This window comes from Lynx rufus, unplaced genomic scaffold, assembly GCF_022079265.1.
Source record: "Lynx rufus isolate CCGP_SWC_20201006 ecotype Redwood Valley unplaced genomic scaffold, mLynRuf1.p SCAF_32, whole genome shotgun sequence".
Classification (NCBI taxonomy): domain Eukaryota; kingdom Metazoa; phylum Chordata; class Mammalia; order Carnivora; family Felidae; genus Lynx; species Lynx rufus.
Window position 1 is genome coordinate 4752957 of NW_025814848.1, and position 22008 is coordinate 4774964.

At 57.6% G+C, this 22008-nt stretch overlaps 1 protein-coding gene across 2 annotated transcripts in view; it reads left to right on the forward strand.

Moving 5' to 3' along the window:
• SMOC2 (SPARC related modular calcium binding 2) overlaps positions 1-22008 on the forward strand; it is a 166797-nt gene that overhangs the window by 52225 nt on the left and 92564 nt on the right. For both annotated transcript variants that reach the window (XM_047093162.1, XM_047093163.1), the window contains exons 3-4: positions 6937-7043; positions 8189-8288. In XM_047093162.1, coding sequence (XP_046949118.1) covers positions 6937-7043; positions 8189-8288 — 207 coding nt within the window. The remainder of the gene's footprint in view (positions 1-6936; positions 7044-8188; positions 8289-22008) is intronic.

The window sequence follows — 22008 nt, forward strand, 5'->3', positions numbered from 1 at the left end:
TAGAAATGCAGTGGTTGGCAATGATGGATTTTTCTCATATTTTCTTAGAAATTTTGTGGAGTTTGGGTTTTCAGAGCTTAGCAAACACATTAATATTTTCCCTTTGATCTGAGTCCATTGGAGCTGTCTTGCTTTTCGACAACATTTCTGGCATCCAATGAAAAAGCCAGAAAACAAGGAGGAGGAACGGTCCAACGTCAGGAGGCGCTGGAGCGACTTTGGGATTTCCGGAAGCAAAGTCATAGCGGAAACGTGACAGAAACAGCCGTCTCGGGGATTCCGGGCCCCAGGAGTTTCTAAGAAAAGGAACATGCTTGCAAAATGCTCCCGATCTCTCCCCATTCCTGTTTGCTGCCAGTGTCTCGTGGTCCTCGTCGTGGCTGGCTGAGCGAGGCCACGGTCTCCCCGCGCCACGGTGAGCACACGGCACGCGGGCTGGACGTGCGGGGCCTTGGCAAGGTCCGTGTGGAGGCAGAACTGCGTGCCCACATCGAGGACGGACGGATGAGTGGTTGTTGTTCTTCGTGACGATCGTGTTGCATGAACCCCGAGTGACACACACCCACAGGGTTTTCTTGGACAAGCGGCGACTGTAAGTAGAAGCCAGAACATGTGCTTGTGGGGCCTCCGTCCGTGGTCAGTCCCTGCCGGGACAGATCCCGGGTCATAGTGCTGTCTGGGGAAACCTGCTGGCCCATCCACAGAGGCCTCCCGCCGCGGCTGCCTGCTCGGAACCTTCTCCACAGCCCTGCGGAGCCCCGTGGTCCCTCTGGGCCTGTTGGTGGCGGTGGGAAAAGCCACTTGGGGTGGCGCCTTGGGGAGTGTTACCTCGTAGCTGGCGAGCTGCACCGGGGACCCTCCCACGATGGGGAACACAGCAGAGCCCGCGGCCTCGATGGGGACAGACCCTGGCGGCCCCAGCCCTCCCTCTGTGGACGTGCGGTCCACGGGCTGCCCACGGAGGGACTTCTCGCTGACACTGGGCTCTGAGCGGCCAGACCCCCAGGAGGGCGGCCCAAGCGCTGGGCACCTGTGTCCCGGAAACCCAGCGGGAAGCAGCGACCTGCAGGGCAGCGTGAGCGGGGCGTGTCGTCCCCGAGGATTTCTGCGGAGCCCGGAGGCGTCGCTCACCCCCGCTGGGCTTGGTGTTGGCGTCTCTGAACGCCCTCTACCTTTCCGTCAGTTTTGCTGAAAATGTGATGTAACCGCCCCGCAGCCCGAGACTCCTCCACAGTCGCTGGCCTCTCCTCTCTGCCTGTTGGCCCACGTGGGTGCTCGGAACGCGGACATCGGGGCCCCCGAGGGGTGGGGCGGTGCCGGGAGGTCCCAGCGCCTGCCCTGCACACTTCCCAGCACTCTGAAGCCCGCTCAGGTGTGAGAACTGCAGACTCAGCCTCGGTTTCTCTCACCGGCTGGCTGGGGCCGCATGTCCACACCAGCCTTCTCGTCTCTAAAACAGGGCGGTGGGGCCAGGTGAACACTAAGAATTCTTTCTGTTCAGCCATTTTCCCAATCATGAGAAGGCCCCTAACGAGCCTTGATTTACACGCGGAGTGTAAAGAAACAGGCTCCTTTCACTTCAGGGGCGTCGCCTTTGGGAGGCCAGAGCCGTCTGGATGTTTCCTGTAGCTTCACCAGGAGGCTTTGTGAACCCACGGCAAGCGTCCGGTCCCAGAGTGTGGTTCGGCTCCGCTAAGTCAGCTCTTAGCCTGCTATTATTTTCTTCAACAAAATAGAGATTTCTGTAAAAGAAATCTGCGCGGGATGTGTGGAATGTGTGTGTGTGTGCACGACTGTGTGCATGTATGTGTGTGCATGTGTGTCTAGTGTGCACATGTGCATGTATATCTTTGTGTGTTGTGTGTATCTGTGTGTATGTGTGCATGTGTGTATCTGTGCATGCACATGTGTGCATATATATGTGTATCTGTGCATATGCTTGTGTGCTTGTGTGTATGTATAGGTAGCTGTGTGTATTGTGTGTGCATATATGTGTATATGTGCATGTGGGTGTGTATTGTGTGTGTGCATATCTGTGTGTGTGTGTGTGTGTGCATGTGGGTGTGTATTGTGTTGTACGTGTGCATGTGGGTGTATATTGTGTGTGTATATCTGTGTGTGCGTGTGCATGTGGGTGTGTATTGTGTGTGTGCATATCTGTGTGTGCATGTGGGTGTGTATTGTGCGTGTGCGTGTGCATGTGGGTGTATATTGTGTGTGTATATCTGTGTGCGTATGCATGTGGGTGTGTATTGTGTGTGTTTGCATATCTGTGTGTGCGTGTGCATGTAGGTATGTATTGTGTGTGCATATCTGTGTGCGTGTGCATGTGGGTGTGTATTGGGTGTGTGCATATCTGTGTGCGTGTGCATGTGGGTGTGTATTGTGTGTGTGCATCTGTGTGTGTGTGTGCATGTGGGTGTGTATTGTGTGTGTGCATATCTGTGTGTGTGTGTGTGTCTGTGTGTCTGAATACCTGTGTCTGTGTGTGTGTGTGTGTGTGTACTGTGTGTCTGAATACCTGCGTGTGCATGTGGGTGTGTATTGTGTGTGTATCTGTGTGTGCATGTGCACTTGTGTATCTGTGCATATATGTACGTTGTACCCATGTATGCATGTGTATGTGTACATATGTGTGTGCATGTGTGCATGTGTGCACAGATGGTATGTGGGTGTGTCGTGTGTGTGCATATCTGTGTGTGTGTGTGCATGTGGGTGTGTATTGTGTGTGTGCATATCTGTGTGTGCATGTGGGTGTGTATTGTGTGTGTGCGTGTGCACGTGGGTGTATACTGTGTGTGTACATCTGTGTGTGAGTATGCATGTGGGTATGTATTGTGTGTGTTTGCATATCTGTGTGTGCGTGTGCATGTGGGTGTGTATTGTGTGTCTGTATACCTGCGTGTGGGTATCGGGTGTGTATTGTGTGTGTATCTGTGTGTGCACGTGCGCTTGTGTGTCTGTGCATATATGTACGTGTACCCGTGTACGCATGTGTATGTGTACAGATGTGTGTGCGTGTGTGCATCTGTGTGCACAGATGGTGAGTAAAAACCTCTGGGCCACCAGACAAGAGGAGAGATCAATCGTGCACTGTTCTAAGAGGAACTTGACAGCAAGGGAGTTGTCTGTGTGTGTGTGTGCAGGTGTCTCTGTGCGTGCACATGTGTGTGTACACGTGACTCTCTCCCGCATCCAGTCTTCAGGCGGGGTCCTTGTTCGTGCTACGTGCCGTGTCGAAGCTGCACTTCCTTCCCACAGGCGGGCCACCTGAAGTAGCCGTTGCAGAAAGCAGTGTCCTAGGACTTTCGTCACATCTGTGCGTCTCTCTTGCAGAAACCCTACGCCAGTCACGTTCACCTTCACTCTTTTATGGCGTTCTAACAGGTCTGAGGTTAGAAATGTCCTTCCTTGCGGACTAAAGTAGACACGACGGGAAGCAGCATCATTGCTCTCACGTTCCAGCCGCGATGAGAAGCACAAGACTCTTTGGAATGTTGCGTGAAGAACGGTTTTCCCTGTGCTCCACCCACACGCGTGTTCCTGCAGCGCTGGTTCACCAGCAGAGCCACGAGCGTCAGCGCAGCGCCGGGCCGGGCCCGGGAGCGTTGCACTCAGACTCCGTAAAGGGGACGTGGTGACGGTTGCTCCGTGGTCTCGTTTGATGCCCTGATGCTCGCGGTTATCAGTTACCCGGCAGATGGTTGTGACCGGTCGTCTCCTGTACAAATGTTGCACAGACTCCGAATACTTCGATACATTCTTGCAACAGCTTGCAGCGCATGTAGGTTTTTTCCTGTATGGCTTGGCAGCCCCACGCATGTACTCGAGGTTTTCCTGTTACAATTTGTTGCTGTCTTTCTGCATTTGAAACGATAACACTTATGTAAAAGGGAAACTCTGTTCCTTCCCCCTCCCGCTCCAGAGCGCTGCGGTCACGGAGTGGTGCCGGAGGACGTAGGGCACCCCTGCCCTCGCCGACCGGCAGTGGCTCGGTGGACGGGGCGCCTTGCTCGCCCTTCTGGTCTTGCTTGCATCACCGCACACCCACCGGCGTTAAGGAGGCACAGAATGTTCTATTTATGCGAAGAGCGTGTTGGTGCCGAGTCCTCCGTTTTCCTCGGAGTCTGGCCTTTGAAATTATGGGTGGATAAAATATTACAACCTTTGAAATCCCGCGTCTGCCTTCACTGGATGCCAGCAAAAATAAAAGTGTCTCATAGGGCCATCATTTCTGAGGCCACCGCCCAAGGAGAGTGTGCCTCCTTTGTCTGGTGGCCTCTGCTCATCCGGCTCCCCTGCCCTGAGGCCAACCTCACCCGGGCCGGGCCTGTGCCGGGCATGGGCACACAGCCGTGAGGGCGTCTGGACCTCAGAGAGCACATGGCACCAGGCTGAAAGTCAAAACCACTCGGTAGCCATTCCAGACCGAGTCACCGGCCAGAAAAACATCCAGCCTCGCCCCGCATCTTGCTGGGCTGAACACTTGGATTTCTGTAAAGGGGGGCGTTCGATTTATCCCGAGCATGTACACGTTAACAAGGTAGGGGTTTAAAGTGACCTTACGGCCGCGGCGGAGAGTGTCAGCGATGCGGGATCACCTGTAGTGCTCTGTGGCGCATAGAACCCAGAAGCGCTTGCTGAGGAGGTGGGTCTTGTGTGAAATGTTCCGACCACGATGAAGGAAGTAACACGCTGAAGAGAGCACAGGGAGGCGTGGCTAATTTTGAGCGAAATCCCTGGCATTTTGCATATTTCAGGAGCATTGATCTGGTGGGTGCCGTCCAGACCCTGCTCAGTCGTGAAGACCGTCATTCAGAAGATCTAGGAAAGGGACACCAGGCCGGCGGTGGGAGACGGACGGCACGTTCGTTCAGTAGGTGGTCACGGACTTAACTTCGGGGGACATCTGATGCCGACTCTGCCGTTTCGGGCCTCAGAGTCCTGTTTCCTGTGACTACACAGCCTGCCATGTGCCAGACGAAAACTTGGAATTTAGTCTCCGTCAGACGTGAGCGCTGCCTGTCGGAGGACGTCCGATCAGCGCTAAGCGCAGAGTCTTTGAAGGAAGTGCACCCAGGCCAGGAACGAGGCCCACACGTTGTTTGGAAAATGTGTGCTCTTTTGGAACGTTCCACGATAGTTCAAGTATTAGAAACGATTTGCGATTCCGTCGGGACCCTGGTGGAGACCGTGCAAGCTGGAACTCCTGTCACTTTTCCTTTTAGACGGTCAAACCACAGGTTGTGCTAAAAACACGAGGACACAAGTCCAGCAAAGCGGTGATTTGTCCTCAGCTAAAACACAGGCTGCATTAAAACCACATGTTGCCGAGTGCCGGCTGGCCAGGCCAAAGCGGAGATCAACACACGAGCACCGGCCTGGAGGGAAGAGCGTCTTCTGCAGCGCGCATGCCCGTGACACACGGCGTGGCCGGCGGCCCGGGGTCCGCAGAAGCCGGGGACGGGGATGTTCAGCAGCAGAGTCTGTATTCAGCAGGCCGATGGCACTGGGGCCGTGGCTGCGGCCCCGAGCCCCGCAGCGGGCGCCCAGAGGGCACGCAGTCAGGGCCAGCAGGATTTGCTACCAGACCGTGAGAAGTCGCCATCTAAAGCTGTTGGCCAGGGCACACATTTGAAGAAGCAGCTCTCGGAGTCCAGAGGCCCTTTCAGATCGAGACAGCCTGTTATCTAAATCTGGAAACACTTGGGGCGCCTGGGTGGCTCAGTCGGTTGGGCGTCCGACTTCGGCTCAGGTCATGATCTCGCAGTCTGTGAGTTCGAGCCCCGCGTCGGGCTCTGTGCTGAACAGCTCGGAGCCCGGAGCCTGTTTCGGATTCTGTGTCTCCCTCTCTCTCTGCCCCTTCCCTGTTCATGCTCTGTCTCTCTCTGTCTCAAAAGTAAATAAACGTTAAAAAAAAAAAAATCTGGAAACACTTTAGAAACACGGGGAAAGCCTGTCTTTTCAAGCTCTAAAACTCACATGAGCTACGTCGCACGGCGACCCAAAGAAGGGAGCGTGAACTTGTGGTGGCGTGTCGGGGGGCGAGAGGCCCGTGGGCGACGCACGTGGGTGCTTGGCCACGCACGCCGTGCTGCGGTGTCCAAGGGGCTCGCGCCCCGGAGCCCATGCCGGGAGGCCTGGGGCCCGCAGCGGGAGGCGCCGCCCGCCGGGCCCCCGTGTCGCACGCAGGCCGGTGCGGGCTGGGGGGGTGGCGGAGGGGACGGCGGCCTCGCTCCCGAGCCGCCACGTCCCTCGTGCACACCCGCGTGCCCGTGATTGGTTTGAGGGTGTCCGTGTCCGGAAGGAGACGAGACGCACTCGGTGTTTTTAGCCGCTTCCGCTCTCACCGACTTACTGGGTCGCAGGAGACGGCTTCCTGAGGAGCAGTAGGAACTCGGTGCTTTTTGTCAGGTTCTGCCGCAGTGTCGCTAATGCCAACACCTGAAAGTCTGGGACAGAGCGGAGGGCGGGCTGAGGGTGTTTGGCTTTTCATCTGACGTGCTGTCAGATTTTCCTCCTGGAGGTGGGGGGGGGCCGGACCTGAGCATCGCTTTGAGACCCCGGGACACTGTGACACACGCGAGGGCCGTTGTGCAGGTCCCGCCGAGGCGGTCTTCAGGTGGGGCGGGTGTCCCGGGCCGGCGCGGTGTCCGAGGGCCCCCACGTGCGGCCTGGACCCGCAGAGAGCCCGCCTGCGGCCGGCCGCGGCCGGAGCTTCTTCGTTTCCCAGGAGGCAGCACCTGCCTTTTAGCAGGACGGGCAGAGCGGCTTCTCTGAGCCTCGGCTCCCTCGCTCATCGAGCGCAGAGCAAACCTGCTCCCGTCACCTTCCCGCCAGGGGTGCTGTGGCCTCACGCCCCCACGTGGCCCGGTGGCTCACGCGCTCATGGGTCCCGGTTGTGTGACTGGTGCGTGTGCTGTGCTCTCCCCGCAGACGTGTCCAGGTGTGTGGCCGAGAGGAAGTACACCCAGGAGCAGGCCCGGAAGGAGCTGCAGCAGGTGTTTATTCCGGAATGCAACGACGACGGCACCTACAGCCAGGTGAGGCCCTTGGCCCCGTCTGGTCCCTGCAGCGTCTGCTCCCAGCTGCGGGGTGGGGGGGGAGGGGGTGTCCCTGGGGGCCCCCGTGCACAGCTGGGAAGGGAGTTCCTGGCGGGGCTGACTGTCACCGCTGGCGGTGGTCCTGGTGAGCTCACTCACTCGCGCCCGTCCCGGCGCAAGTGTCCACGTCGGGGCCGTGCCGCCGGCCGCTGTCCCCGGGCGCTGGCCTGGCCCAGCCCTTCCGGGAGGCGAGCGGGCCCCACTGACCCCGGGCCTTCCGCGGGAAGCAGTCCTAGTTTACCACGCCTGGGGCGGGTGCAGGAAGGCGCAGGCCGCCGGTGACCCTGGCGCGAGGCGGGTTTGTGACTTTCTTCCCACCTTGTTGGTCAGAGTCAGTCAGGAAAATAACCCAGTTCTCTGTCTTATGTGTGGCCGAGTCTTTGCTGTCAACACCACTGTTCCCCATTAAGGCAAAAATCCCTGAAGTGCGGTGCGAACACAGCCCTTTGCAGAGAAACAAACAGTCTGCTGTCCAATAGTGACATGAACGCTGTGCTTTTTATCACTGGGCCTCCGGGGGCCTGGCAGGGGGCTGGAGCGGGGGAGAAGTGGGCAGAGGCACCGACAGCAGGGGATGCCCTCTCTGGCGTGTGTCTGTGTGGATGGAGGAGTGGGGGTGGCGGGGAGAGGAGCTGGGGCTGGGAGGGATGCTGGGGAGACCCGGGGGGCAGGTGGGGTGGTAGGGAGACCCCGGGGCTTGGAGGTGGGCAGGATGCTGGGGAGACCTGGGGGTGCAGGGGAGGTGGGAGGGATGCTGGGGAGACCCGGGGGGCAGGTGGGGTGCTGGGGAGACCCCGGGGCCAGGAGGTGGGCAGGATGCTGGGGAGACCTCGGGGGTGGGATGGACGCCGTCCCTCCCTCCTCATCGTGGTCTGGGCGCAGTGGGGAGACACCGAGCCTGTCTCGGGACTGCCGGGGCCCGTCTCAGAGGCGGCGAGCCAGCGTGAGCGGCAGAAGCGCCTGGGTCGCCTACAAACCCCCGGGTCCCGGGGCCGCCCGTCTGCCGCCAGGTAGGAGGCACGCGGCCTCCTAGTGGGGCCGCCTCGAGCACGGCAGCGAGCTGACCCCGTCCTGCCGTCCCGCAGGTGCAGTGTCACAGCTACACGGGATACTGCTGGTGCGTCACGCCCAACGGGAGGCCCGTCAGTGGCACGGCCGTGGCCCACAAGACGCCCCGGTGCCCCGGTAGGTGCCCTCGCGCGCCGCGTCCTGACCCTCCTCGCCTGTGTGCTCGCGGTTCGGAAGAAATGCAGTGTAGGTGGTGGTGAGGGCTAGCGGGCGCTGGGCTCGTGTCGCCGACAGAGCCTAAAACAGGATGAAAACGGTTTCAAGAGGCTTTCCCAGCCGAAGCCCTGGTCTGAAGGTTGGTAGGTTCTTCGACTCAGGGTTCTTAGTCTTTTAGGAACGACCACAAGGGCTGTAGTCAGCAGTGCAAATCCCCACGTGTTTTCTTTGGAAAGTTCTGGTTTTATGTGTATACGTTTGCAAAGAGAAGGAGGACCGCTCTTCACAGGTCCGTCCCCAGATGGTTTATTTGTGTTGCTTTATTACTCATAAGAGAGCTAACGCACCGAAGGTAATCTTACCGGCAGGAGAGTAACTTACGGAATGGTCCGTTTTCCACTAATATTTTACCGAAAATGATATAAATGATTCACGTCATTTTTATTTGAGAATGTTTTTCAGCTTGAGTTGTGATTTAAAAAGAATTTTTTTTAATGTTTATTTATTTTTGAGAGAGACAGAGTGCAAGCAGGGGAGGGACAGAGAGAGAGGGAGACACAGAATCCGAAGCGGGCTCCAGGCTCCGAGCTGTCAGCACAGAGCCCGACGCGGGGCTCCAACTGTGAGACCATAAGTCTGAGGCTTAACCGACTGAGCCACCCAGTCGCCCCTTGAGTTGTGATTAATTGGCCGAGAGGACCTATCGGCGCATCTGTGAAGGGGCCCTATGACCTTTGCATCACGGTCCCTAGATTAGACTGTCGTAGAACGTAGCCGCGGTGATAATAAAGGACAGAGCCTAGTCCTGATTTTTCGTGTGAAATATTGAAACGTTTGCGTTCAGGATTTACTTCTAGACTCATTTTTTTATTTAGAGGTCAGGCATCTTCTAATTAGGAATTCTGCTCATGATTCAGACGCTTACACCAGCAGCCAGGGCACAGGCCAGAACTCATAACCGCTGCAGTCTGATGACGTCTGTAATTAACAGCGACGCGAAACCTAATATTTCCAGCGACTGGTCATCGCTTAAAAGCCACGGGTGTGCATAACGCGAAATTAAAATATATTTATTTCAAATAACTGTTTTGTCATCCAAGAGCTAAAAGTTGCTGACAAATATTTTTAGCGAGCTAACATTTGCACCTAATAATTCTTGTGCAGACTCGTGGAGTAAGGGGGGGATGAGCACACACGGTCGGCCTGCGTGTGTGTCCCTCGCTCTGGGACGTACTGTCACAGACTTACTTCACCTCCGGCATGTGGCACCGGCTTGCACGGAGCCTTATCGTACAAAGGAGAAAGCCAGGGGATGCCCGTTCTCTGTGATTTTAGTGGTACCGTTTGAAAAATTAAGCTGCATCTGAAAGATCTTTATTGGGAAGGTCTTTATGTACAGAATCGGCTGAATTTCTTACGTTCTCCAAACAGTCCTTTGTTTTTGGAATCAAACCACCGTACTGGGCGCTGACGTATTTTTCCAGGCAGGCATCGGTAATTATCATTTGACTCTATAGATAGGCTCCGTTTTCTCAGTGCCCGTGTGGGTTTTCTGGTCCACGGGACGGATGATGGAGAACAGTCTGCTCAGAAGTCCGGTGTGTGTTGTGTGGGAACCGCGGGAAAAGCCCCGTGTTTCAGGGCAGAGTTGGGGTGAGGACGGGGCCGGCTGTCCTCTCAGACCCTCTCTCTGCAGGCGAGCGTCCCTTTCCACTTCCCCGGGGTTGGGGCTGCGACCTCAGGGGGCCTGGCCAGTGGCCAGTGAGGCCAGTGGCCTCACGCCTGCTGCTGCCGCTGGTGCGTTGAGTAACTTCCAGGCAGCTGCGGAAAAGGCCCGTCAGCCCCCCGCCGTAGCCGTGCTCTTATTCTGCACAAACGTGAACGTGGAGAGCAGGTGTTGTGCTCAGAAGCTCCGCAGGTCGTGGGGATTGTTGAGAAAGTCAGACCAGGGAGCTTCCGGATGCGGGAGCCGACGCCCACACGCATGATGCCCGGTCACGCTCAGTCACACACACACACACACACACACACACACACGTGGACAGTTTATTACGGACTCTTCCACAGCGTGGCTTAACTTCTTCCCAGATGCTGACAGAGCCTCCCGGGTCGTGCAGCACGGCAGGGCGATAGGGCGGCACTCTGCACGGGGCCGTGACACTGACACGCGCCACGGAGGGCCGAGCTTTCATCTGCAGACAGCCAGGGACTCCCTCTCCGCGTGTATCCCCCTCTCTCCACTGGTCTCGTAGCTGGTGTGCCTCATGGCTAGGGTCCCTTAGCCACGGCTGTGAACGATGGCCGTGGCTCCCGCCCGGTTTACTAAAACTGGGTTAGCCTCAGTGTTCAACAATTATCTTTGGCCCTGGAGTTCACACCAGGCTTATCCTGTAAGTTCATGCTATAAAAATGTAAACACTGGGAGAAGAGATTTAAAACGTAGCCACAAAGAGTGACTGTCACTTAGAACGCGCACGTGTGTGTGTTTGTCGTGAACACGCGCAACCACGGAGGCAGGCCGCAGCAGAGGGAGGCAGACGTCCGCGTGTTGGCGAGGTTTCAGCGGCACACGAGAGCCCCTGCCCCCGATCCTCCTCCTCCCTTCTCCCAGGAGGACCTTCGAAAGAAACATATTCCATAAACATGTATTTTTAAGCCATTAATACAGAATACCCAGGCTCCTCTTTTTTTTTTTTTTAAATTTTTTTTTTCAACGTTTATTTATTTTTGGGACAGAGAGAGACAGAGCATGAACGGGGGAGGGGCAGAGAGAGAGGGAGACACAGAATCGGAAACAGGCTCCAGGCTCTGAGCCGTCAGCCCAGAGCCCAGGCTCCTCTTAATGGATAAGAAAAATGAGACGACTCTAGCCAAAAGTGGTCCAAAGCCTTCAGCAGGCAGCACGTTATAAAGGAGGGAAGCTAATGGCCAGCGAACGGGAGACGGGGTTGAGACTCACGCAGCAGGGAAACGCACGTGAACATTACAGTCGGGTCCCCACACACCACCCCGTTAGCCGCAAAGAAAAAGCGATCCGTGACGTGCCGGCGAGGCCGTGGAACCACAGAACCTCCCACGGCTGCCGGAGCCACCGGTGCAGAACCCACGCGCCCTTCCCGTGCGGGCAGCAGGACGCAGAGCGGCTATGGAGAAAAGCACTCACGTCTGCGGCAGGACAGAGACTGGCACCAGGACGTCCGAGCAGCATTTGCTGTAACCACCAAATCCGGGCAGTGGCTGGATGTCCGTGGTTCCCGTCGTGGTTCGCTCGGTTCGTGCTGACATGGGGCTCCAGCGTGGTCCCCAGTGGACGCACCGAAACACAGGACACACGGGTCCATTTAAAATGCAACACCAGACAAAACTCACCCCTGGCACTTCGAGAAGCCTCTTCGGGTGGGAAGCCGCAGAGGCAGACGAGGAAGGGGTGATCACACCGCCAGGACGGCGACTACAGGTGCAGAGAGGGGTGTTGACTGGAAAGGGGGTTGGACGTGGGGACACTCTCTCCTGCCCCGGAAGCGGTTTCTCTGCGTCTTTGACAACAGTCCATCATGCTCTGCCGGTGTGTTTATGTTCTTTCAGGCACGAGTGCGGGATTTCACGGATTTAAAAAGGTGTGGAAAGTTACAAGTGCGTTAAATTCCTCGTGAGGTCACACATCTCCCGGAGGATCTTCCCGGGGGGAGAGGGCGGGGGTTTATTTATTTATTTATTTATTTTTTTTTAAATTTTTTTTTTCAACGTTTATTTATTTTTGGGACAGAGAGAGACAGAGCATGAACGGGGGAGGCGCAGAGAGAGAGGGAGACACAGAATCAGAAACAGGCTCCAGGCCCTGGGCCATCAGCCCAGAGCCCGACGCGGGGCTCGAACTCACGGACCGCGAGATCGTGACCTGGCTGAAGTCGGACGCCTAACCGACTGCGCCACCCAGGCGCCCCGAGGGCGGGGGTTTAGATGCCTTGGGAGCCCTGTTAGGACGGCCGCACCGAGGCGGGAAGGGAGGCCGGGACAGGTGTGGATGAGGATTTGGGGCCGAATGGCCTCAGCGTCTGCCCTCCGCCATGTTCTGGGACAGCGGGGGGTGGCAGGCCTGGTGGCCGCCGCTCGTGGGGCCCCGCCGTGTGTTGGGCGTCGCAGCAGCCTGGGTGGGAGGTGGGCTTACCTTCTATGTTACAGGTGAGGACTGTGCCAAGGCCTCCGTGCTTTAAGGGACAGAGCTAGGACTTAAATCTGTCTTTCTGCCTCTATAGCCCACATTTTCGGCCACGTGCAATAACGTAAGTCCATGGGCCTTGAACGCCTTGCTGAGAATGTGCATAAGTCCCTGTTGGAAATCCACGGCCACGTGGAGGTTCTGTCGAAGGTTCTCGGAGGGCAGGAGGCTACTTGCGGCCCCCCAACCGCATTAACACCTCGGTGTTACTTCTGCAGACCTGCCGTCTATAACCAGCTCCGGTCAAGGATGGTCCCTTGGGGTGAGGACGCCGCTCAGATTGTCACGGCTAGTGGGTGGTCTGCTTGGTGTTTCCAGCCACGGCCGCCGGGTGAGCGGCGCTCAGGTTGTGAGAGGCAGAGGCTTCAGGGGATGCGGTGGCCCCGGCCCTTCTGCCCAGTTGGCACCCCTTCCCGATGACTGGATTATTGAACCTGGCGAACCCCTAACGCAGTACTAAGATTCCGCTTTAGTGAATCGTAGTGTGCGTGACCCGTAGCCTGGGGCTCACGGGGCACGTCCTTTCTCCCGAGGAATCCGTTCGTTGTTATCGCTGACTGATTTATCTGTTGTTGAGGATTTGCCAGGTAAGGTGCGTGTGGCCTTGAGGTCTCTGCAGACACGCGGTCTCGGGCCAGGAGCTGCAGGCACACGGCAGGGGTGGACAGGTGAGGGAGAGATCGCTCTGGGAAAGTCTGGCATAAAAAGGGAGCGGAACGGTCTTGTTCCCACCGTTTATTCTAGATGGTTCCTGCTTCTTGCTTTCCTCTTCGCGGATCTTGTGCCGGAGGCAGGCCTGGAGGATGGTGGGAGGTCTCTCCCTTCGTGCGGAGAGCGTGAATGTCCCTGGCAGGCAGCATATGGCCTTGGGAAGTATTGAGGACCAAAAAGCTGCTCTTTGAGCTGCACCCAGGTGCACTCCAGGCCTTGCTTGCCGGAAGGCGGGTGTTCCTTACTCATGGCTTGGGGATTTATAGCTCGCCTTGGCCTGTTGATCGAGGCTCCTGGGTCTGCAGACGGCTTTCTGCACAGGGTCTTTCCCTGCACGGGGACGCTCCGGAGGTGAAGGAAATGACAGGGAACGCGCTGAGCGTGGCCCCCGTCGTCTGTGCTGGTGAGCGGCCAGGTCGACGTGTCTCCGTCTGAACACCGCTGGTTTGTATTTATTCTGTAAGGATGTGTTCTCCTCCTCCTTCTAACGATTTGAAGAGTAACGTTGCTGGGGGCCGGGTAGGAGTCAGAGACAAAGGACTTTTCTCCGAGGGAGGATTTTTGTAGCTCGCCTATTCGCTATTATTTGCAAATAGCTTCAGGGTTTTTTATCTCACGTCCCTTCCGTAACTGTGCCCCGTGGCCAAGAGCTTATTCCTGGCAAGAGTACAAAGCGGTTTGAGACCCTGTAAGCTGAACCTGTGTGCACGATTTCTTCATGTTTCAGTACCCTCAGAATCTTCGTATGTAGCTCAGCTTGAGGTATGTGTTTGAAGTCAGCTGCACAGAGTTGGGGACACAGGGGCGTGGAGGGGAGACGTCCCGCAACCGTGACTGAGGCCCTCCTGGGGTCAGCCCGCCCCACCCCGTCTTGCACCAGGGTGGGTTATGGGGAGAGTTCTCGAGTGCAGGACGGAGATCCTGTTCAACCTGACGTCGCCACACCCCGTGTTCCAGCGCCTTCTTGTGGCGCGGGACAGAAAGCCACCTCTCCGGCCCTGATTATTTCCTGGCAAGTTTTGTGACAAGTGTCATCTCTCCCTCCGTGTCAATTATCGGAGGCTTTGCTTTTCCCCGGACGGGAAGGAGTAAGTTCATGGTCCTTTCCTGGGGCCGACGGCACTCACACATTCCGATTACTTACCTGGGCAGCTTACACGTTTGGGTTTGCGAAGGCCCAGGCGCGAAGGCCAGAGGACGTGGGGTTCCGTGGAGCCCCTCGGTGTGTCTACGTGATACGTGGCAGGCGGGGCTGCGGTCCTCCCGTTTGTCCACAACGCCTGCCGTTCCGGCCTCTGCCTGGAGTGGAGGAAATTCACATTTCTGTGACTGTGCTGATCACTTCTGAAAATTTGCACTACGTTCATAGAAGCTGATTGTTCGTTTCTCACTCATGAATTTCCCTGGCACTAAGTTAAGGACCCTGCGCAGCTGCGGAATTTGAAGGAAATATCAGCACGACCGAGTTTCCAAATGTTGAAATCAGCGGCTGCAGCTGGCTGCTAACGTCTCTGAAGCGTTTCTTCATGAAAAGTACGGAAACGCAAGTTCAGAGCTGCTTTGTGTGAATTGGAAAGGTCACCGATCAGAAGGAGCCCCCTTTCCCCCCCCCCAAATGGCCTTTTCTTAAGGCCTAACCGTCCTCCTCCCCAAAAATGATAGCAAAACAGAATGTTTCGGTGCACACTGGCAAGGGACCGTATGCACAGACGGCTTTAACGGAAGGGAAGGTACACCCGGAGGGAGCGCGCCCTGCCGTGGCGCGAAAACCAGCCGGCCCCCCTGGGCTGCCGGGCTGCTGTGTAGACGCCACTCACCAAGATGTGTTTCGGAGAAAAACATAAATCGTCGGGGACCCCTGTGACCGGTTTTGAAGCGTTGAGGGAATTTGTTTTACATCCCTGGTGAGGTGCAAGTGGTCATGGGATACAGCCGACACAAGGTACATGAACGTTCTGATAAACTTTCTGAAGGTAGTGGATTGATGCTGAAATTCTCTTTAAGAAACGAAGCCAACTATTCAAGGAGAGGGTCACGTGGTGTGGTTTTTACACCAAACAGGACTCCGCAGGCTGCCTGAGACCCGGTCTGAGGACCTGTGGGTCGGTGGGCTCTGGGCAGCAGCGGCCGCGGCCCAGCCCCTCGTGCGGAGTCCCGGTGGCCGCGGGGGCCTGGCCGGCTGCTGCCCGTCCCCGCTGGGGGCCTCTCAGGGCCCTGCCTTGGGTCTGCTCACCCGTTCCTTGTGAATTTGGACTTGGTATTGAATTATTCAACTACGTGCTGATGGTATTTTATTGTGGTTACTTTTCCTTCTTGGAAAAATACTTCATGCTTTTGCTGTTAATTTTCCTTTTGGGAAAAAAGAGTGCTTTCAGGTATCTGATACTTGCATTTTTAATTTATTTTTTAAAACATGTTTATTTACTTATTTTGAGAGAGAAAGAGAGAGGGAGAACACAGTGGGGGAGGGACAGAGAGAGAGGGAGAGAGAATCCCAAGCAGGCTCCGCACTGTCAGCATGGAGCCCGAGGTGGGGCGGGAACTCACGAACCCTGAGATCGTGACCTGAGCCAAAATCAAGAGTCGGATGGACGCTCAGCCGACTGAGCCCCCCAGGTGCCCCATTGCGATTTTATTTTTGTGTTACAGTCTGCTCGATTATTGTACTTGACTGTACATTTGATACGGTGGCTAGTTTGTAATTGAGGCTTTCACGACTTTAGCACTTTACGGTGTCCTTTTCCACACCTGTGCCTCAATGGCTGTTCTGTCGTGTTTTCTAATATTTACTAAAACTGTAAAAGAAATCAAGAGATCCTGTCAGAGTGATGGTCCCGAGGTCTGCGTCCCACCCCCAGTGGCTGTGTCCTTCCAGAGACATTCTATGCAAAAACAAACAAGGATGTGTGTTTTCTTTTGAATTTTTTTGAACAAGTAGAACTTATTTGTATGGCACTTATTTGTGTGTGCGGCGGCCGAGCTCCCGTGCCGGGAAGCTGTCCACAATGCCGCTGGGCTCTGTGCCAGCGACGTACCCGCTGATGTGCGTGACATTGAGACTCCAAAGCATACACGGAAGCATAGGAAACAGACATCATGGGCATTACATGGACGCCAACGGAAGATAAATCCAGAAGGATTCTCTCGGGCTGTGTGAAGAAAGACTTACATACCCCTCTTCTGCCGTCGCAGAGAAGGAAGCTCTCAGCTGCGGGACCGTCGGCGCTCAGCCCGGCAGACGGCATGTTCAGAGTGTTCCTGGTCTCTGACGCTCCTGCACGCGGGAGTCCGGACCGGCCTCGCCGCACAGGAGACGAGGCCCAGGAAGGCCACCCCAGCGCCACCTGCACTCGGTCCCGCGGGGCGAGCCTGGGCCTGGCCGCAGGCTCGCTCAGAGGAGACGGGTCGATTGGCTTCGTTTCTTGGCCACAGAAACGCAAACGAGCAACGGGAGGTGGCCGTGGCCCGGCCGGGCCTGGACGCAGACACGTGGATGTGACGAGGACAGTGGCACGTAATAACCAGGCCTGCAGAAGGCACGGGCCGGGCCTCCCTGTGCGGAGCGCGGTCCTCAAGTTTCTGTCCGCGGAGCGGCCCGGAGGAGAGAGGCTGGGGTGTCTGGTTTCCGAGGAGCTTCCAGGTGACACGTTCCTGGCGGTGACACTCGCCCGGCCAGCCGCCTCTCGCTGTCTCTGGGCGAGGGACACGGTGTCTGCCTCGGCGTCTCCTCCAAGCGGCCTGAACGTCCTGCTGGGGTCCTGTCTCTGTCACCGGCTCTGTGCCACCTGAGACGGAAAGAGCATGTGGCCGGACCCCGGGGTGTCTGAGGCGGGAATGATAGCATCTGGTGGCGAGCGTTCGGCTGTGGCTGCTGGGACCGACCTGGGCCCCACCCTCTTGGGTGGGGCCCAAGTCTGGGCAGGAGGCCCCAGGACCTCCCTGGGGCGGGGTTACGGGTGATGAGGGGAGCCGCCCCGCGAGTCCTGGGGAGGCTCGGAGCTGTCACCTGGCCCTCTGGCCACCAGTGGCCACCGACTGGCATGACTGTGGCTCAGAGGGGCCCTTGTAGCCCAGGGTGACCGATGCTGCTCTCCTGGGCCATCGGGTTTGTGTTGTGCCAGGGGACAGGGCGCAGGGCCCCAAATGCAGCTCATTTCTGCTTTCTGTCTGCCCAGCACTGGCCCCGGGCCACCCCCACCTGCTGGGCATGGCCCAACCTTAAAGGATGGCTGGTGGGGGTGGGGGCTGGTCAGGGGCCGCTCGACCTGTCCTTGCCCAAGGTTGTGGGGACGAGGAGTGTGGCGGACCAGGCCCTTTCCGCATCTGAGGCGCTCAGAAAAGACTCGTGGTTCCGTCAGCCTGGAGGGGACAGGGCTCACTGTCGTCACGGCTCCCGCACAGCACCACCCCCCCCACTGTCCACCGGGACCGAGGCCCGCAGGCGTCTCCGTCCTGGGCCCGGGGGCGGCCGCTGCAGACAGAGGGGCTCCCTTGCTGGCCTCCCCAGGGGCCTAGCCTCACGAAAACCTGCGTTGGGTTAGCGCTCGCCGCCCTCTCGGGGGCCGGTGGGGTTCAGGGCCGCGTCCTACTCCAGGTGGTGCGGTATCACCTGCAAGGAAACCCGGGAAGATCCGGGGGGAGCGAGTCACCTTCGCCTGTTGGAAGCGAGCCCTGATTGTGAACATTGTACTCCCGGTCACCCGTGCGACCTGCAAGTCCATAGGAAGGGCAAACTGAGGCAGGGGTTAAAAATGCAGAAAGCAAAAAAAAAAAGCAAAAAAAAAAAAATGAAAAAAAAATGCAGAAAGCTCTGCGTTTCTCTCTGCTGCGATTACTCTAAAGCCTGGTTCCTCAGGCACGTACCAAAAGTCTGTGGTCGTTGAAGTCGTGTATGGAAGACCATCGCCGTCTCGTGTCAGGTGATCCTTCCCGCTGTTTCGTTCTGTGCGCAGTGGGTATATAACATCTAGTCTTACATCCAGGAAAGACGAGGGATTCGCTAAGCGGCTCCTGCACCATCTGCCAACACCCAGGAAGCGTCGTAGTGGGGCTGGTTTTAAAGCGGGTCAGCCACTACCGTGAGGACGAGCAGCCACGCTCCCCGAAGCAGGTCTCGTGGGGCGGGAGCCAGGAACACACTGATCGGCACGGGGTCCTGCCTGGGAGGGCAGCACGCGGGCCTGGGGGCTGCCTGCCAGTGCTCTGCAAACTCATGGAACGATCGCGAAGGTCATGTTGTCTCTGGACCGTCCAGTGTCTCAGCCCTGACGCTGGCGTTAATGGGGTCGGGTGTCCCAGCGACCCGAGGAGGGAACGCGGGCGGGCAGGGGCCCTGCTCTACGGGTTTACTAACAGTTGGGGGCAGGCGGCCCCCCCCCCGCCCGCCCCTGCCCCTTGGCTCAGCCACGTGTCTACGCCTGGCGCCCTCTGTAGGGCGGACCTTTGACGGAAGCGCCATGTGGGGCTGGCGGGTTTCTGAGCTCTGATGCCAGTGTGGGTTTCCGTCCTGGGCCTCGGCTCCCCCTGCATCTGACGCACGGCCTCCCTGCCCCCGCTCTCCACCCCCGGCTCGTTCAGCACCAGGTCAGCGGGTCTGAGGGCAGGAGGTCTGGAGCCGGCAGGGTTTCGTCTGCCCTCACAGGTCCCATGCAGGCTGCCTCTTAACCCAGGCTCTTCCACTAGGCTCTGTGGAGGCCGAGGTGACAGGAGAGTCCCTGCCTGGGGGACGTGCACAGAGTGATGGGGACCAGGAACCTGCGGGGTGCACTCGAGGACCCAGGCGTCCCCTTGGACACGCCGTGTCCCCACTCACCGCCAGCCCGTCTCTCACCCCCCCGCCCCCCACCGCCTCCTCTGCCAGGGCCTGTTCACCCCTTCCTGCCTCCACTCGGCCCCCCCGGGGCTCACGGCGCACACACGGGTGCTGCTACGTGACTCGGGCCCGTGAGACACCCGCCCAGATCTCAGTCTCCTCATCTGTATAATGGCATCACGATGAGACCTACTTTACGGGGCTCTTGTCAGCGTTAAGTGACTTCGCGTGTCGCGTACTTAGAGCAACGAGCAGCACACGGCAGGAACTGTGTTGATTAGCCGCGCACACAACTACTGTGTACTTTATTCCAGTAATTTCCAGTTAGCCCTCGTCTCCCCAAAGTAGACGAAACCTTTCAGGGCCGCGTCTCTCCTGTTGTTTGTCTAGCAACACACGAGAGCGTGCCCGGCCTGACCACCTGCTCTGAGTGGAGGCCACGGGGCCCGCTGGGGCGCACGGGCCGTGTCACCCTCCGCAGATGAAAGCCTCCTGTGTGAAGACAGAGGCCCCAGTGGCGTGAGCACCAGGCACCAGGCAGGCGACGGAGCGAGCGTTCCCCGTGTGCCTGTTGCCTGTTGGTGTCCCGTCTTCGCTCAACCGGGAGGGGGCGGGGGGGGGGGGCCCGACGCTGCCCATGTTGCGGATGAGGGAGCCGAGGTCGGGACGGGGAAGCCGCCTGAGCAGGTGGCGGGGCCGGCAGCTGGCAGGGTTGTTCTCTGGCCCAGGTTCCGCCTCCTCCCTGCACCGCGTGGTGTCCCTTCAGGGCGGGAGGGCAGAAGCAGCCGGGCAGCCCCTGAGCAAAGCCCGCTGGTTTTCGCCGGACGGAGGAGGGGCTGGTGGGACGCAGGGGCCCATCTCTGGGCGCAGGGCCTCTGGGCCTCTGCTTCGAGAGAGCTCGGCATCGGCTGGATTCTCAGACTCACGGCAGAGATGGGTGAGCGGGTGTCCAAGCCGAGATGCGTGTCCGCAAAGTACAGGAGGCACGGAGCCTGCCCTTCCTCTGCTCCTTTTCTCTCTTTTTCCCATTCTCTCTCGCTCTCTGTTTCTTTTTTTTTTTTTTTTAATTTTTTTTTTTCAAGGTTTATTTATTTTTGGGACAGAGAGAGACAGAGCATGAACAGGGGAGGGGCAGAGAGCAAGGGAGACACAGAATCGGAAACAGGCTCCAGGCTCTGAGCCATCAGCCCAGAGCCCGACGCGGGGCTCGAACTCACGGACCGCGAGATCGTGACCTGGCTGAAGTCGGACGCTTAACCGACTGCGCCACCCAGGCGCCCCACTCGCTCTCTGTTTCTGATGTTGTAAATCTGTCCCTGGATGTGCAGTTTCCAGAGAGGGATAAATCAGCGTGGCTTGTTCACCTGGGCCCTGAAGGAGCCCCGCGCCCTGCCTGCTGGACACGAGCTGGCCCGCCGCGGGCTGACCTCGGGAACCTCTCCCTTCCGCCGGAGCCGTGCACCCAGACCCCGCCTCCTTCGCGGTTTCTAAGGAGCGGTTGGCGCTGGGGAAGGAGTTTGCTGAGGGCACCCGCTCTCAGCAGAACACGGCACCCTCCATCAGGGCCCCTCTGGCAACGGGTCGGTACTCCCGAGGGCAGCTGCATTGGAACCGGGCGCCCAGAATGACGGGCCTCACATTGTTCCCCTTACGCCATAGATATCGTGCTCCCTGCATCGTTTTTGTGGTTTCCTCCACCAGTGACGTGTGCCCTGATTGCGGAAAAAGCCACCTCTTTTAAAATATCTTTTTAAGTGTATCTATTTATTTTGGGGGGGGGGAACAGGGAGGAGAGAGAGAGAGCCACCTCTTTTCAAATAGCATCAAATGATTTGTATCTGTAGGAAACGACGGTGTCAAACTGCCCTTGCTGTTCAGTCCACAGTGCAGGTAAGCCCCGTCCTTGTGATGTGTGCCTTGGATCGACATGGTGCCGTATGCCAGTGATCTCCCAACAAAACTGAACAGTAAGAGAAAAAGCAAAATAGCATTGAAAGGGGCTGAGATCGCACAAACGGAGGGAATTCAACTGTGTCCTCCGGAACGTGAATGTGAGGGCAGTCTTTGTGACCGTGAGCAGTGATCAGGCCTCGAAGGTTCAGCCGAGAAGCTCGTGGTTTAGGAAGCTGTTCGCTCTCTCCGAGCCCCCGGTTTCAAAACCCCTTTCTGCGCCCACTTCCTAGAGTTTCGTGGGTCCCACGCCCTCGGGAATTCTCCAGCAAGTCCTTATCTCTGGAGAGCTGTAATGACAGATAAGAGCTGCTTTCTGGTTCTGGCTTCATGGATTGGACTCAGCATAGCGTTGTTGCTGCCTGGAGAGCGGTGCTTGGCCGTTTTCCACACCCTTGGGGACGGGATGTCAGGGAAGGAGGTGAAGCTTGGGGAGATTTTTGTCCAGAGGCATTCGGAAGGTGTGGTGATTGGGACCTCTTCAGATTCTGTTGCAGAATCCTTGAACCACGGAGCAGGCTAGCAGCGACACTGGACTGTGCTTTAAAATCATTTCTTGGGGCGCCTGGGTGGCGCAGTCGGTTAAGCCTCCGACTTCAGCCAGGTCACGATCTCGCGGTCTGTGAGTTCGAGCCCCGCGTCGGGCTCTGGGCTGATGGCTCAGAGCCTGGAGCCTGCTTCCCATTCTGTGTCTCCCTCTCTCTCTGCGCCTCCCCCGTTCATGCTCTGTCTCTCTCTGTCCCAAAAATAAATAAACGTTGAAAAAAAAATTAAAAAAAAAAATCATTTCTTACGTACTGAGAACGGGACGGAATTATCTTTGCGTGGACTGGTGTGGGGGCTGGTGGGCAAGCCTGGCAGAGGTTGGTCTGGGAGAAAGCAGGCCTGCGGGCGGAGGGAGACCTTTCCCGAGGCCTCTCAGCCGACTGTGAATCCACAGCTTATGGTCCTCGATGGTCGCGTTACAAAATACTGTCCTCAATGCTGTG